The sequence below is a fragment of the Dunckerocampus dactyliophorus genome, chromosome 18 (genome assembly GCF_027744805.1).
Source record: "Dunckerocampus dactyliophorus isolate RoL2022-P2 chromosome 18, RoL_Ddac_1.1, whole genome shotgun sequence".
In the NCBI taxonomy this organism is placed as follows: Eukaryota; Metazoa; Chordata; class Actinopteri; order Syngnathiformes; family Syngnathidae; genus Dunckerocampus; species Dunckerocampus dactyliophorus.
This window is the reverse complement of record NC_072836.1, coordinates 11,392,752-11,409,929: the sequence shown is the minus strand read 5'-3', so window position 1 is coordinate 11,409,929 and position 17,178 is coordinate 11,392,752. Positions and strand designations below refer to the sequence as shown.

Here is a 17,178-nt window from a genome sequence, read left to right as displayed (position 1 = left end):
AAAATACTCATATTAGAAAATACAATCTATAACCTAAGACACAAATTCCAAAGGAAGAATGTTCCAGAACGTGCAAAAACCGGCACAAAAACAGAACGATACATGAACTTGAGGTCAAATGATTGTTAACGTGTCCTCTTAAGCCACAAGGACGTGGGCATTTGCACCGCCGTTGCGCATGACGTCCTCAACTCAGAGGATTAACTCGGGTTTGCAAAAGGTTTGCTTTTTCTTTGGCTTTTTGTGGCTTTTTGGCAACGCTAATTCAAAAAGCAACCCGCACTGCAGCCTCTCAGAGATTACGTCACATGTAGAGGGGTGCTCAATTTTAATGGCACATTGGTAAACAATGAAAACCGGGACTTTTTCATCGCTTTCCAAAAAAAAACTAGGACGGCCAGGACAGGACATGAAAAGAGGACATGTCCTGGGAAAATGAAGATGTTTGAAACTGTGTAAATTCCAGCTTCCATACACTATATAATATTTAAAATGGCTGAAAAACACTATAATCTACGACCTCGATGATTTGGGATCATGTCAAGCAACGCCCTGCCAAGCATTTCTAAAATTAATTTTCCACATTACCATATTGTTGTTTAAATATTAATGCCGCCCGCTTTCCCATCTTGATTCATCCTTGATGCCAAAGTTTAATGTAATTCTTTCCTGTATTTAAAACAAACTGTATTTATGACACAAACATATTTGCATCTTTAATTTATCTGCAGATGATCAGTGCGTTGTCGTGTAAATGCAGGGTGGACCGACACAATATGCCTTTTTTTGCACTAAAATGTTGTATCGGAGCTGCATTGTCCTCCTTTGACCCGACAAAATGGGACATTGCCATCCTGGCATCCTGAAATGAGATAATTAGCGACGATGCTTTCAGCGCAACAGGGTGGGGAAAGATGTGGATCACATGTAAAACTTTACTACCCTAATCTGGCATTGCAGAACTCCCGTCCACACAGATGTCATCCCGCCTGTCTGTCATTGCTCTGGTATTACTTGAGACGGCAGAAAATTGCCGTGTAGAATTCGTCCCCTTACACAGAACAGCGCCTTGAAAAAAGGTGGACAAAAATTGGCTTTTATAGGCAGTGTGAAAAATGCAAACACTGTAATTGCATTTCATCATAAAAATGTCAAACACAATCTGTCCCATTAAGGAAATAATCTGTTACAGGGTCAAACTGTCACAGATCTTATTTTTTTTAACGTTCTTAACCTACATGCAAGTGTAAAAAGAATTTGACTACTGTAAAAAAAAATAACAAAAAACAATACTCTACTATGATGGTGACCCAGCCTTTGGAATAAACGTCCCAAGAAAACTTGCAAAAAGCCAAATAAAAAGCCAAAAAAGCTTTCATGCTACCAATAGAGGTCAAATAGAATTTATTTTTGAAGTTTAGAAGCATCTTTCCTGAAATTTTTGGTCAAATTCTAATTTGTGCTGCCCTGGGGGGTGGTTGACCTCAGCAATTCCGCTGTCTGTTTTTTCATTGCACATATTTGTCATTCCTTGCATGAGAGAGCACAAAAAACACTGCTGTCTCATTATCAGTGTTACATCACTGACCTCATGTATCCCCGTCATTCATTGTTCTCACACAAGTGCCCTCTAAAGTGGTTTTATTTCTTTGTGTTACGGTGCCAAATCATCTTCTTGCGAAATCCACTGCGAGCATCAGCATCATCCATTTTCAGTGCCGTTATTGGATTCCATGCGGCGGCTGAGCTACGAGCTGCCTGTGGCCGCGCTTTATTGATGAGAGGCAAATGTTGCAGCCGATGCAACGTTATTTGATTCACTCTTTCCTCCCTCGTTTTATTGCCTCCGAGTCATCTCCACCTCTGTGTCCTTCAAGCGTTTATGCTTATGCAGATAAAGTTTGTTGTTGTTTTTTTGACCGTATGTGGCGTCCATGGATGAAATTGGACATGTATTCATAATTTTTTTGGTACGGAAGATTCGGTACGTCTGTACGGTACCGAGTTCCCGCACAATACACATTAAGTGAGCGACAGGAAGTGTATTATAGTCACATGTCTACTCCATAAACAAATACAGTGCAGCCCAGTCTTTGGCTAGCGGGAGTCATGGCTAGCGATAGTGCCAAGGAGAGGTCAGAGCTTAAAAACCCTCTCTTCTGGCAGGTGAGATTAAGAACGGGGCTACAAGCTGAACTATTAATGCTGCACTTCAGCCAATAAGGAACTTTAAAACTGAACCATGACCTTATAACCGTGCTAGGAACCGTACCGTGTTCATGGCGTACCGTTACACCCCTAGTGCCCTCTCTGTGGGACGCTTTAAAAGCCATTTAGGGTGCTCTAACCTACTCTCTCGTGACCTTACTGTGAAGATTTAGTACTGCAAGTCTCTATTTTTTGTTGCTCTCCTAAGATTTATAGCAGTGGTGTGGCTGGTGTAGATGGTACACATTCACACACACACACACGCGCACACATTCACACACATTTAAAGTCCAGCCTGAGTGTGCAACGTGCCCAGGAAGGACATTTTCAGAGCTTGAAAATTTAATGTCTATGGATTTGTGGTGTTGAATTATTGAGCCCAAAGGCTGCAAATTACGAGCCCAAGCAGATGGGCTCTAACCAGCAGGCAAGAAATCTGACGTCTGACACTTACCTTGGATGTTGGGTGTCAAACACATATGAACCAGCACTTGCTATGAGGGTTTGTTTTGCTCAAAAAGTGACGCCTGGTGTCCCCTCCCATCTCGTACTGTAGATGGCTGACCTACCTGCTCCTGTTGATCCTGGATCTGCTCATATGTTTGGCCCTGTGCTTGGGGATGGCCAAGCAGTCTCGTTGGCTGCTCATCATGTAAGTTGGAATCTTATTCATTCACGGGAGATTCTCCTGAAAGGGGTATCAGAGGGTGCCATCACTTCAAGGGGCATGACACACAAACTACAGTGATTCTAAGCTAGAACCTTTTAAAAATACACTGCAAACACATTGACTAAACAGGGGGAACAGTGTTGAATACTTTCTTTGTGTCTGTTGTGTATAAAACGTGATCTGATGTCAATTTTAGCCTGTTTGGGACCAAAGACGATGAAATTAATAACACAAAACTGCTGTGATTTCTGGAGTATAACACCTCCTTGTGCACCAAACGCATTTCGCTGCGTCCAAAACATGTACGTGGACCGATCTGTGACAAAACATTAGACATTGCTAACGTAAACAGAGTAGTCCGCACACAGTGTAACTCAAATAGAACCCAGGACCACTATATGCTAGTGAGTTGACATATTTCCCCGGTATTTCTCGTTTTTAATCAAAATTCAGACAATAACAAAAGTGCCACTGATGCAAATCATTTTTGGAACTGTTGTTTTACATCATGTTTCTGCCGAAGGTGACGTGTGTTACTCGTAGCGCTAACTAACGATGCTTTGAAGAACACAGTGTTGAGTCTCACACGGGGTGTGAAGCAGGGTCCATCCACTAGCTCTGTGTTACGTGAAATATACGTCGTCATTACGTCATGTCCTGGTCAGCCCAGCAACACCGAAAATGGTCAGCCATGAAAAAAAAACTTCATAGAAAAAGCATCACCATCATAAATTGTAATAAATAGAGTGCACGGTATCGTTTTTCCATTACTGTTTATGGTATGCACAGAAAAACTGAAGAAATGGTGAGGCACACTCAAAATGTCCATTTTTTTACTTAAAAATAATTTATTTACTTAGCATTCATCAAAAAAGTAAAGAAATTAGAGCAACTTTAATATAAATGTTACTATTGAGATTTCGGTGCTCACTGCCCTGCTGCCATGAAATATACCAAAATGTGATATTTTCTTGCAAATTTTCTTCATAAACTGAAACGGAGCAAGCGCTACTTTATTTTAAGATGCAAATTGGTTAGAAAATAACAAATTGCATTTTTGCTTGCTGTGTCACACTTTTGGTACCCCTTTGATGATAATGAACCATTTCTATTTATTCATCTGCCTTTGCATAGTCATGCCATGAGCCAGACACTCTGGCACCACATAATAGCTCCATTAATGGTAACGCAGATAGTATCGCGTTATCAAATATCACTGACATCGCTATTGCCCTGAGCTTTCTCAGGGACTAGAATTGTATCCATATTAGGCTTTCATTACTATAAAATAAATGTTTATAATATACCGTATATTGTATGTTATTGTATATCGAAAATAAATTCATATGAATGGATAAGGACTAAAAAACATATATTAAATACTGTATGTGTGTTTGTATTGTATGCAAATTAATATAATAAATGAAAAGAAGAGAAAACTATAAAACATAATATACACATGTATGCAATGAATACGAATCTAAATTAATTTGTAATGCAAATTTATATGATAAATTTAACAAAAACAATGATAAAAATGAATATTTATAATCTATACTGAATACAACTACTAATAAATAATAAATAGAACATTTTAAAATTGAAAAAAATCTAAACATGTATACTATTCATTCATTCATTCATTCATTTTGGGCAGGAAGCGGGGTACGTCCTGGATTGGTCGCCAGCCAATGGCAGGGCACATGTAGACAAACAACCATTCACACTCACATTCATACCTATGGACAATTTAGAGTCGCCAATTAACCCAACAACATGTATCATATATATTGTATTCAAAGCTTATGAAAGAAAGACAAATAAAATAGGTGAAAAGGAATATAAATATAAATAAAGGGCCGCACGGTGGTCTAGTGGTTAGCACGTGGGCCAACACAGTAACAGCTACATTGTCCATAGGTATGAATGTGAGTGGGAATGGTTGTTTGTCTATATGTGCCCTGCCATTGGCTGGCGACCAGTCCAGGGTGTACCCCGCCTCTCCCCCGAAGCCAGCTGGGATAGGCTCCAGCATACGCGCAACCCTTGTGAGGAGGAGAGGCATAGAAAATAAATGGATGGAATTTGAGTGAGTTGAGGACGTCACACCATATCAGCGCAATCCCTCGACATACTTTGCAAATACGCCACTCTAGTTGCTGTCACCGGCAGATCGGAACAGTCCGATTGGACGCGACGTAAACACCGTGATATTGTGAGATACCAGCAACATAGTACATGCTAACATGTGCCCGTTGTTTATGTACTGTAAATAGCGCTGGGCCTGTTTTGTCATTTATTTTATATTATTTTATTGTTTGACTTCTTGCTTTTGAATCGAAGACTGAGAAATGCTGAAATTGCAAAAAACCTTGCACCGCATGTCTTTTTTTGCTTTACGAAAAATGAAATTTTATTGGCAATCTATACATGAAACATAAAAAAATGATACTACTAAAAATGTAATAACCAAAGATTTGCTGAAGTTAAATTGAAGTTATATTTTCCCTAACTGAAATACGAATGTATTAACGCGCGTCATACGTCACAGGCTAGTCAATACAAGTCACATGAAACGAAATCGTGACGGCGAGCACAGGTTAGTAAAAACAACAAAAAAAAGGCTGTTGGTACTTTGGTGGGCAAAGTTTGAGAACCGCTGCTCTGGTTAATACATCAAAGTCCCCTCGTGGCTGAGAGTCTGATTGGACTTTGAGGCGACGCCATGACATTATTGTTGATTTAGTCCTTTGTTCTTGAGGGGGAAAAAGCCCAATATTTTAGAACCAATGAGTGTTTTGGCCCGTGTTGTTGTAGTAGCACTTGTCCTACTTATGCATTCAGACAATGCTTAAAGAAAAACAGGATGACAGGGATGATGGATTGCCTAGCACACAGTCCAGACTTCCTATCACATTTGGCCAATTTAGCACCCCGCCTATGTGTTGACACTAACAGACGATACTCTGCTTCCTCCTTCTCATCCCCCCTCTGATGGCTCTCACTAATGCCTATTGATTGGGCACCCGGCAGGATGAGGCTGCTGCTCCCTTAACTAATTATTAAGTGCTCTCAGACTTCTTTATTGCTGCTTTCAAGGAGGTCCGAGGAGTCAGCTGAGAAGCCAAGCGTACTGCATGCGGCCTTTATGCGTCCAATTGGGAGGGTGGGAGGGGGACTTGCTTTTTTGCTGTTTATCTCTCTCAGACTTGTCCATGACAAGCTTTCTTGTCCTTTAATGAATGCCCCAAAGGTTGTCAGATAACGCAAGAATGGAACAAGCATATAATGGGCCATGTGACAGCCATTTCTGTTTTTCTCCGTTTTGTAAAGCACGTCAAAAAGAAATAAAACTATGACCATCTTCTCTTCACAGGATAATGGTCTTTGTGGTGCTGTCGCTGATCCTGAGCTGGGCCTCGCTGGGAGGCAGCACTGCCACAGCAGTGGTGAGTCCATTTTAGCCCTGTTATTTCCCCAATTTAAAAACGTTCACTTTTGTTGTTTTTGTATCTCATTTTCATCTCCTGTTATTTAACCTTATTTTGGTAAAGCTGATTATAAGCCTTTTGGGTTAATCACACTTATAAACAACGCTCGCTAGCATTAATTACTCCGCCAAAATCTTGTCTTTATGGTGCTAACCATAAATCCTCCTTGCTGACTGTACAGCGTTCAGCACATTGAGGCTTAGTGTGCAAATGGAGACCCGCATTTGGGGCACAGTCAGGGGTACAAAGAGTGAGTACTCCCTCCTGGCCTTCTTTGCTGGCAGTATCCCCTCTGTTTCCTGGAGGCATCCTGGAATATGAGGATTATCTTTAAGGATTAGACATCTGGACAGCTGCACGTACTGTAGACATCTGCTGCCATTGACTGCATCACTTTTCAGCACATTTCAACCATTTTAGACCTAATTTGTGGTGTTTTGTCCACAATGACCCATGCATTCTGGACAGTTCCTCCAGAACATTCCAGCTGTGCTTCACTCTAGCATATCTTCAATAAGTAGCGGATTTCCTCAAATAATATCCTCCGCTGTAATGAATGCCATGCCCCAATTAATCACTTGAACTTCAGCAGGTTTACCCAAGTGATCACAACCATGCATATAAGGCGGTATCCGAAAAAGACCTGCCGTTATTTAAGCAGGGCCTTGAGATGCAAACCAACAGGTGGCGTCAAATGCCACCCCCCCCAAGCGAGTTAAAGCTTTTCTTCCTGCCACTCACACACACACATACACATGCCGTAGCGACCTGGCAACGCAGATACCCGCTTTAGAAAAAAAGTGTCTTGCATGTTGTTAGCAAGGTAGCAAACAACAGAGGAGTTATGATTCTAATTTTAAGATGATGGTGATCAAATGATGCGGAGTCATAAAACAACGTTTTTGCCGGCGTTTGTCGGTTTGTTTGTTTGTCTTGTTTGTGTTCAAAATAACTTGAAAGGATCTGAATGGATTTGGTTGACATTTTCAGGAATTGGATACGGAAGAACTGTTTTTTAATGATTCTATAACATTGCGGGAAAGGATCATTTTCGGCATTTATGCGTCTAACTCCACAAAAAAAAAAAAAAAAAAAGATCAGAGCACTTGGGAAAAAAATACAGGACAAGTTTCCAACAGGTTTGACAACATATCAAAGACTGCTCCAAAAAAGGCAGGGTTATTTTGGTGTGAATCACAATACGGGGGCAACTATGGCGCATGGCGGAGGTCTGCACTCTCCGAGTGCTTCTCTAGTTTTGTATTTCATAGTCTTATTTTTCCAAACGTGTCTGGAAAATAAGGGTTGCCTGTTGTGGTCAACGCAATCTATCATGTTATGAGATAAGGAGGAAGGGGTAGGATTAAATAAACTCTGCTTCTTCCTACTCCTTTTCAGACATGTTGAATTATGGAAACATGATGTCCTTCAGTGGAACCTTCTTAAACATGTTTGAAATGCAATGCATCCTTGTTTACTGCGAGTGATTGGTTGCAGACCCGACTGTGATAAGTGAATTTCTGCGAAGTTTTGGGTTCCTTATTTATAAACTGAATATTTTTGTAGTTGGAACATTGAAAACCCGTTTGTTACCTTCTAAATATGGTTATAAACATTATTACAGCCCTCTAGACATGAAATAACACCCCTGTAGTCACTTTACACTTGCATTAGCCAATATACTAAACATAATAACAGAAAATAAGACGTATTAGACATACATGAGATATAATATAGACTCACAAGCATTGGGAGAGTACTTTGTTGTTCTTTTTTTACTTCCTTTTGTGTAAAGTACTTCCTAAGGTGGCTATTGTCTCATCAATGTGACATTACTAACACAGAGTGACGACTCATCACCACGTCTTTGAATGCGTCTTCTGGATGCCTTATATTTGTACTTTAGTTCATTTTGCCATTTTTATGCTTGAAAATGCTTAATATGTAAAAAAAAAAAAAAAAAAACAGTAAAATTGCCTTATTCAACCACGAAACAGCGGTGATTTATTAAATGATGTATTTTTGAAAAACCATGATAGAACGTAGCTGAGAAATTGGTGGGGGATTACTGTAAACCAAAGCCTTACCATTACCAAAATACAAACAAAGGCTGCCATAATAGATGTCTGTTACTCTCTGCAGTTGAGCAAATAAGAGCGTTTTTACCATTCAAACTCGATTCTTGCTCTGACAGAAAATAATTCAGCCTAGCCATATTGCAGATGTTTCCTAAGTGCTGCATATTTTTGTTGCTGTTCACTTGAATATTTTATGCACAGGCATCAGCATTTCTTCATGGGCTGCATTAAAGAACACGGATATATTTTACAGCTTTAATGGGCCAGCAAAGCATGACGTGTTCCGCAACGATCAATCAGGTTTGCTGCCATACATAAAACAAGCCTTTGCGTCTCTCTCACACAGGGCATCAGCGACTTCTGCGTGTCTCCTGACAAGTTTATTGTCAACCAAACCAAAGATTTCCTCACTGCAGGTAATTTAGAATAATAATACACGATGCATGTGGTCATGGCGTGTAACTAAGCTGTCTCCTTTTCTGCAGATGTTGCACATTATTATTTGTTCTGCAGCCCGAATCTACCCAACCCTTTCCAACAGGTACAGACGACCACATTTTTTAAACTCTCACTCTTTGCCCCGCCACTGATGGAATTAGTGATATAAACTATTTTTCACCGCACTGGAGCTGTGGTGGGGAAAAAATAAAATCTTTTACCCTCATTACACAATCTCTGTCTGGTGGGCACGCTCACAAAATGCATGATTTATTCATTGACTGTTTTTATAGCTTGCATAATGACAGCTACTATACACATAGGGGACAACAACAACATACTTAGAGGCTAATTGCCATGCACTTGAAATGCAGATGCTTTTAAATGAGGGCACGGGAAATAAACACAGCTGGAGCACAACCAGCGAAAGTATTACTTAAATTGGATTTATTATGATCTATTGTTAATATTATTAGAAAATTGGTAACCTGTCACATGTTAGACGCAGGAAGTGAAGAAACCAGTAATTGCTGAGACACAAGAGGGGATAGGATTAAATAAATTCAGCTTCTTTCTGTGCCTTTTCAGGCATGATGAATTGTGCAAGTCTAAACGTGATGTACTTCGATGTGACTCTATTAAGCATGTTTGAAATACGCTAAACCATCCTTCATGAGCTACACTGGTTGTGTGTGCATTTAACTTGACGCACTCATGATAAAATCCATTCAGGGATTAATTGTTAAGGAGGTAAAGATAATCTCTCCTCCGATGGTCCTGCTTGATAAAGGAAATCTATTGTTTTGGTGGCGGTACTGTATGCGTAATCTGTCTGATAGTTGCCGTCCCTTAAAGCGCATTATTTAGCCTTGCTTAATTGTGTTTGTCGACAGGGTGCATCCTTTAATATGATCCTTTTTTGTTGGTTTTTGTGTGTGTATGTGTCACAGTCTTTGACAATCTGCCAGCGCTCCGTGACCACCATGCAGATCCAGATCCAGGGCCTGCTGCAGTTTTCCGTGCCGGTCTTCCCCACTGCTGAGGTAGAGCAATCACTTATATGAATTGTATGGAAAAGCTCTGTATTAGGGATGCTCCGATCAGGGTTTTATGCTGCCGTTTCCGATCATCCAGGACTGAAATCGACCGATACCGATCAGATGGATTCATTATACATTTTTCAATTTATTTATGATGAGTGCTATTGGCCAGGGGGGAAAAGTCAGGACAATTCCAAGGTCCCTTGACTGCCAGGGGACCCAAAAAATAGGTAATTACTAAGAAAATTAGGAATTAATTAATAAAGTGGGGGCTGCTAATGGCTCTATGATACAAAAAAGGAGCCGTAAAAATCACCTTCATTTAGACAAAAACATATTCAGCTTACTTTTTGTAGAGAATCACTGGTGAAACACAGAGCATGACACGCCTTCTTAAAGGAGACTTTGGACGTGAGAATACATTGGTGGAACTTCCAGGTAAGTGAGAGAGCCCTCGGCGATGAATTAAATTGTTTTTCGGGTTACTAGCTTAGCCTTATGACTGTCAGGCAGATACGCGTGAGTGTTATCCACCTGGCTGCATTAGCTGCCGTTCGACTGATGAACACACCGTGAGCCTCGAAAACTCACCTTACTCCGCCAATTGTTTGTTTTTCAAATGCCGTATTAAAGCTATTTAACGCGCCCCACAAGACAGTATCCGTGGCATGTGTGTTGCCAGGTAAGTTCAACACGGCAGACATTATTGTTATTGTTTTGAAGGAGAACGCTGTCCAAGACGTTAGTTAGGGCAAGACACTACTCTGCACGAAAGCATCCCTGCGCGCTGCAATAGTCCTGGCCACAGGTGATCGCTTTTGTGATCGGCGTTGAAAGCACTTATTGGCATATGCCGATCACATGACTTTTCACGGAAATCGGCCGATACTGATCGGTGGCTGATCGATTGGAGCACCCCTACTGTGTACATAGATTTTTTTTCATATAAACAACAAAGCCGGTGTTGTCGCTGACCTTTCTCCACAGAGAGACCTTCTAGGCATCCAGCGCCTGTTGAACGCCAGCGAGTTTAATCTACACCAGTTGACAGCCTTGCTTGATTGTCGCGGGCTGCACAAGGTGAGGAGCACGTTTTGAAGCGCGTTAAGTTCTTTTTAACTGCAACTATCAAAGGCTTTCTGCTTGAATTAACTGCACCTCGTTAAATCCCTTCCTGTAATAGTCTACACTATTTGTGTACACGCAGCAAAACCTCCCAAATTACCAGTGTAATTGTCTCATTTCTCGTCACTCTCACAGCGCTCTAAATCTTCTCTCAATTCTCGCACTTTAATGTTGTTTTGCCTGATAAGTGAGTGAAGTGAAATTGAACGTAAATAGTCCCGGTTTAGTTTATGGCCCTTAGAGAGACCTAATTTGGCCGGATTTATTTTATGGTGTTCAGAAATAAAGCCCATTCAAGAATGAATGGATGTTAGCTGCGTCAAACCTTTTCACAGTGCAACCTTGGTTAGCATCATTAATCCCTTCCAGAAGGTCCAACTCTAACCAAATCATACTCTATAAGAAATCTCCCATAAGAAATAATGTCAAGCCAATTAAGCTGTTCCAGAAAGCCAAAAATGTTAACACAAAACATGTTTTTATAGATTTACGATTATAGTTTCACATGCAGAAAACAATTAAAAATACATATAAATGCTGAATTAAAAGATAAATTAACATTTAAGGTTATTTTTAACTTCATTGAAGACGTGTTGTTGACAAAGGCACGATGTGGCGGCAAGATCAACACTGACACCCCCTCGCGTTTTAGTTATTTCATGAATTCATGATAAAGAAGGTGAAAAAAAATATTGAATTCAATAAATAAATAATATGAATGTGGTGTCCGTCTTCAATGAAGGTAAGAATAACCTTAAAAGTTCATTTATCCCTTTTGTTCGCCATTTGTATGCATTTAGAATTGCTTTATGCTTGTAAAACTATAAAAACGTGTTTTGTGTTAAAATGTTTGAGACTTGTGGTGCAACTGTGTGTTAGCAAAGAACTACAGTAGACCGCTGATGACATCATAGACGGGCGACGGAGCTGACTTCTGGTTCCTGTTTTCCTGTATTAGCAAGCTGCTAACAAAGAACTTTTGTGATAAAAATACATTAGTCTGGTGCATCCTCAGTGTATTAATAACACACGCCATATTGTATGCTAGCCGGAAAACGTACACAAACCGAGGCAGCATTTTGGTGCAAATTTGTGATGTTAACGGAAAAACTAACCGAGGTTCCACCGTATTTCTTATGTTAAGCCTCGTTTACACTTGTCTCCACAATAGTACACAATTTTGCGTGCCAATGAGTAAATTGGTTGTAAACAGCTGTGGAGTATGAGAAAACTGTGCGGGGCTGTCAATGCTAGTTGTCAATGTTGTCTAATTGTCAATGCAACGTGAACGCACCGCAACCTATTTGCAAAGAGTGCGGGCGGTGCGTATCAAAGCGTGCCCCTGTGTGTCTCATTCACATGACTGGGTTTTGCCACCATATTTTGGAGCAAGTCGGGGGGGAATTCTAAAGCCATTTCCTGGATCTTCCTTAATAAGTGAGCATAATGCCCAAAGCGATGTCTTCTCGTCAGCAATTCCCTCTTTTCTCCTAGTTTATTGACTCCTTCCTGCTCTTCGCACATTCTCTATCTGCAGCTGCGAGAAAATATAGACTTAGCTTTCTTTTATGCATGAGCTTCTTCTCTGCGGTTCAATATCTTGTAGGTCCCTTGCAAATAAAGGAAATAATGAAGCAAGGAGTGATGCCTGCTGTTGCCTGGCGTCACGCGGGACACAGTGGGACCAAATCATGCCAAGGCTGCTTTACGGGTGCAGGAAGTGGTGGTGACGATGCATACCCAAGCAGGAACAATGTGCATCGCGTGTACTGTTGCTGTGCACTCGACGTAAATAGTTAGTGTAAAAAAGTCATGTGGGAGTATTGGTGCCAATGCGCACCATTTTCGGTCAACAATTCCATGCCAGGTGCGTAATTTATGCGTAAATAGAACGAAAACAGTGAGCAAACTTGTCTTCGTGCTATTCAGATGTGCTATAAATAAATGGCACGCATTGCCATGGCAAGTTGTGGGACAATGCGGAGGCAAAATACGTGTAAACGCTGCTTTATTGTCATTATTGGTAGACCGCATAATCTTTAAAGGTTTTGAGTTTGTCTTGAAATTTGTATAAATCTAAAATATATGACAGATTTTTTGCCATTATTATGTTTTTTATTTATACTTATTTTTAATTTATAATTTATATTGTATTTTTATAATTGAAAAGCCAAATTACTTGTATAAGAACGGTAAGTGCAAAGTTCAACGATTTGTGGCTCCAGAACAAACAATTTAATGCGTGGTTGAAGCCGCTGGATGGAAACATATATGACGCTCACTGCACCTTCTGCAAGAAAACTTTGGAAGGTGGAATGTTGGGCATCAATGCATTGGAATCTCAGACAAACACAATGTGGTCATTAAATAACAGCAGCAAAAGTGCCAATATGGATGTCTTAAATTGTCTTCATTATGGTTTTAAATGGTTAGCATGTTGGCCACACAGTCACAGTCAGGAGATCGGGAAGACCTGGGTTCGAATCTCCGCTGGGCATTTCTGTGTGGAGTTTGCATGTTCTCCCCGTGTGTGCGTGGGTTTTCTCCGGGTACTCCGGTTTCCTCCCACATTCCAAAAACATGCATGTTAGGTTAATTGGTGACTCTAAATTGTCCATAGGTATGAATGTGAGTGTGAATGGTTGTTTGTCTATATGTGCCCTGCCATTGGCTGGCGACCAGTCCAGGGTGTACCCCGCCTGTCGCCCGAAGTCAGCTGGGATAGGCTCCAGCATACCCGCGACCCTCAAGAGGAGAAGCAGTATAGAAAATGGATGGATGGATGGTTTTAAATGTCTTTAAAAGTGTTAAATTTGACAGATACCTGATTGGCTTTACATAAATATGTCATTATAATACTGTATATTGCACGGTATGAAGAAAAAAATAGAACTGAGTAAGTAAAAAAAACCCAACAAAGTAAATAAAAAGTGATTGCTTACTTGCTTAAAGTGTTTTCTCCAACCGTATTTATTTGAAGCGCATGCTTTAAAGTGCAAGTATAGATTCTATTAATATTTATTATACGTTTGTGCAGGACTACCTGGACGCCCTAATGGGTGTGTGCTATGACGGTGTAGAAGGTCTCCTCTACCTGGCTTTGTTCTCTCTGCTGGCCGCATGTGCACTTTCCGTCATGCTGTGTGCTATTTTCCGAGTATGGACACTAATGGGCAGCAGGTCAGTGCGAGGCAACCCCCTTATCTCATTACTACTCTTACCCACAATGCAGTGCTGCACAAGTGCTCACATGTGCACTCTTTCACTCTGTGATTGGCATGCAGAGATAAAGAGTATGATGACATCGATGAAGAGGACCCCTTCAACCCTCAAGCACAACGCATGTCCTACAACCCGAGAGGGTCCAACGTTCACAGCTTCTGCAGCTACACCAGCAGTGTTGGGAGCCAGGCCAGCCTCCATCCTCCTCCTCAGTCTGCATCCAATGTGCTTCCTCCACCAGAATACATGTAAGGCTATCACAAGCGAGCTTTCTTATACACAAACTACTCCTCCCATAGGAAATAATGGAAATATAAACTATTCCAAGGTTCCATCTGTCACCACCATTTACTGTATTAACTATATTGATTAATTTTAACAAACTGTACATACAGTACATGTAAAAAGTTAACCACTCTAATAATAACAAAACAAGCTAAAGAACAAAAAATGTTGAACTGAAGTCAAATGCGATATGCTTACATCTATTGGACGAAAAGTCGACTATAATTCGCTTAGGAATATAAGTCGCACCAGCCAAAAATGCACAATGAAGAAGGAAAAAAAACATATATAAGTCGCACTGGACTATAAGTAGCATTTTTGGGGAGGAATTTATTTGATAAAACCAGAGATCAAGAACAGACATTTCATCTTGAAAGGCAAGCTATAGTAATAACAGTAAAATGGAGAACAACAGGCTAAATAGGCGTCTGTTAACGTAACGTGAATAGGTGGTATGTTAACGTAACATATTAACAGTTAATCAGATAACTGTAGCCTAAACAACAACAAACATCCTCTGTGTCACTTCTGAACAACTCCGCCAACTGTGGAATTAGAAGGCACTGCGCTTCCTCTTCTTTTTGCGACATTGTTGTCCGTGCTCTGATAGAGAGGCGGTTGTGTTGCATGAAGCCGTAACACCAAGAAGGTCCTCCCGCAAAGTCATTTATATTCATCGCCTTGGCAACTACCTGGGCGTGGAGACATAACTTCACTGTTGACAGGTCTCTCCCGGCAGCACGTTGTTCAAGCACCCATTTGTGAACTTCTTCGTCTAGCTGGGGCCATCTAGCTTTTAGCCTGCAATTACCTTTTTTTTCTTTTCTTCATTGCAGTTAAAGTGTCCTCCACTTTTCGCCAGGCCCCCACAAGTTTCTCGTTCACCCCAAACTTTCTTTCTGCTGCCCGATTACCGTTTTCGGCTGCATATTTCACTACTTGTAATCTGCAGAATGATTTTCTTTTTGGGGGGCATTTGCGTTCCATCTTTCTCAGTTGTCTTTATAAGTTGACGTCTACATTGTAAATATTAGTGGTGCAGGACTGATAGGAGTAGCAGATACTGGCACACAAGCCTAGAGCGCCCTCTCGTGGCTGTCAGTGTGGAAACAAACATATATAAGTCGCAGGAACAGCCAAACCATGAAAAAAAGTGGCACTTATAGTCTGGAAAATATTATATTATAAATATAAATATATTATATAAATATATTATCAACTCATTTATTTCCATTTATCCATTTATATCACTGAACAAGTTATCCACAAGCTCCAACAACTGTACTATATAGGGCTCACCTGATTAATCGACTGGACGATTTAATCGGCCAATTAGAGCCATTAAGGAATAATCGTTAATCTGTCAAGGTTAGCCGGTTGATATTAACACTTATTTTTCACTTATGAAATACAGGTAATACGGTGTTTTTCTTAGACAGAAATCAAATTGTAAAAAGAATTGTGATATATTGTAATCTATAATTGTAATATATTGTTTGAATGTGTTATTTTAAAGGGATAGTTGACATGAAGTTGTATGACATCCCCATCAGCATTGTAGTCCCATAACAGTTTCTTACCCCCCACTTGGTCTCCTAAGTCCAGTTCTGGTCAGGTTACTGTGATGAAGAACGTAGTTCCGGTTAGTTTCTGGAGACTTTGGCTTCTCAAAATAATATGCTTTCAAAAGATGAAAACATTTGCATCACAAAAATGCCTTCTCAAAAAACTCAGACCTCACAAAACGCTTGGCGTTATATGTTTGTCTATCGCTGTATCCCTGCGCACTGTCGCCTGTGCGTTCATGTGACTGTGACAAAGACACTCGCATCTTCTTCCGCTGTGGAACACATACGTAAACAAGATGGCTCTGTCACGGAAGTAAATGTGAGCGTCTTCGTCACATAGACATGAACGCACAGGCGACAGTGCGCACGGATACAGCGATAGACAAATATATAACGCCAAGCGTTTTGTGAGGTCTGATTTTCATCACGGAAATTCTGACCAGAACTGGATTTAGGAGACCAAGCGGGGGGTAAGTCGCTGTTATTGGACCGCATTGCTGATGGGGATGTCATACAACTTCATGTCAAAAAATCCGAGCTATCCCTTTAAGCATTGAGGCTTCAGTGCAGCGCAGCTGGCATACAGCAGCAGTCGCTCACTAGCTCGGCACCATCACAGTGTGCCAACATCGGGCTCAGAAAGTACAGAACGTAAACTAGTCTGTTTGCCCTGTAATGTATCGTTCTGCGAAATCGATTGCCCACACAAAGCCTCACTGTCTGGGCATTTTTTAATTGACTGTGACTGCTAAATAACCCGCCGGAGTGCCAGCACATGGACAAAGGAAGTGACGAACACTATTTAATTTGCTCTCGCTAGGTTGTACGGGAAGTCCGCGTCATCAATAAATTCCATCCATTGGTCATTTATAATTATTTTGCGTTGTTTTCTTTCTAATTCTCTGTCAAATGTATTTTTGGCTAATATTTTTGGGTGTCTGGAACAGATTCATGGGAAAACGGGGAAAAATTGCCTCATTTCGGTTTTCGTCAAACCTTTTGGAACGCATTAATAGTGAAAACCGAGGTACCACTGTATTGGATTCCAACAGT

At 40.7% G+C, this 17,178-nt stretch overlaps 1 protein-coding gene across 2 annotated transcripts in view; it reads left to right on the top strand.

Moving 5' to 3' along the window:
* Positions 1-17,178, top strand: part of LOC129171150 (protein tweety homolog 2-like) — a 64,592-nt gene that overhangs the window by 41,317 nt on the left and 6,097 nt on the right. For both annotated transcript variants that reach the window (XR_008566743.1, XM_054759545.1), the window contains exons 5-12: positions 2,765-2,860; positions 6,255-6,327; positions 8,794-8,863; positions 8,933-8,988; positions 9,836-9,928; positions 10,913-11,005; positions 14,088-14,230; positions 14,335-14,520. Coding sequence is in view for 1 of the 2 variants with exons in the window: in XM_054759545.1 (XP_054615520.1) it covers positions 2,765-2,860; positions 6,255-6,327; positions 8,794-8,863; positions 8,933-8,988; positions 9,836-9,928; positions 10,913-11,005; positions 14,088-14,230; positions 14,335-14,520 (810 nt within the window). In the remaining variant the exon portion in view is untranslated. The remainder of the gene's footprint in view (positions 1-2,764; positions 2,861-6,254; positions 6,328-8,793; positions 8,864-8,932; positions 8,989-9,835; positions 9,929-10,912; positions 11,006-14,087; positions 14,231-14,334; positions 14,521-17,178) is intronic.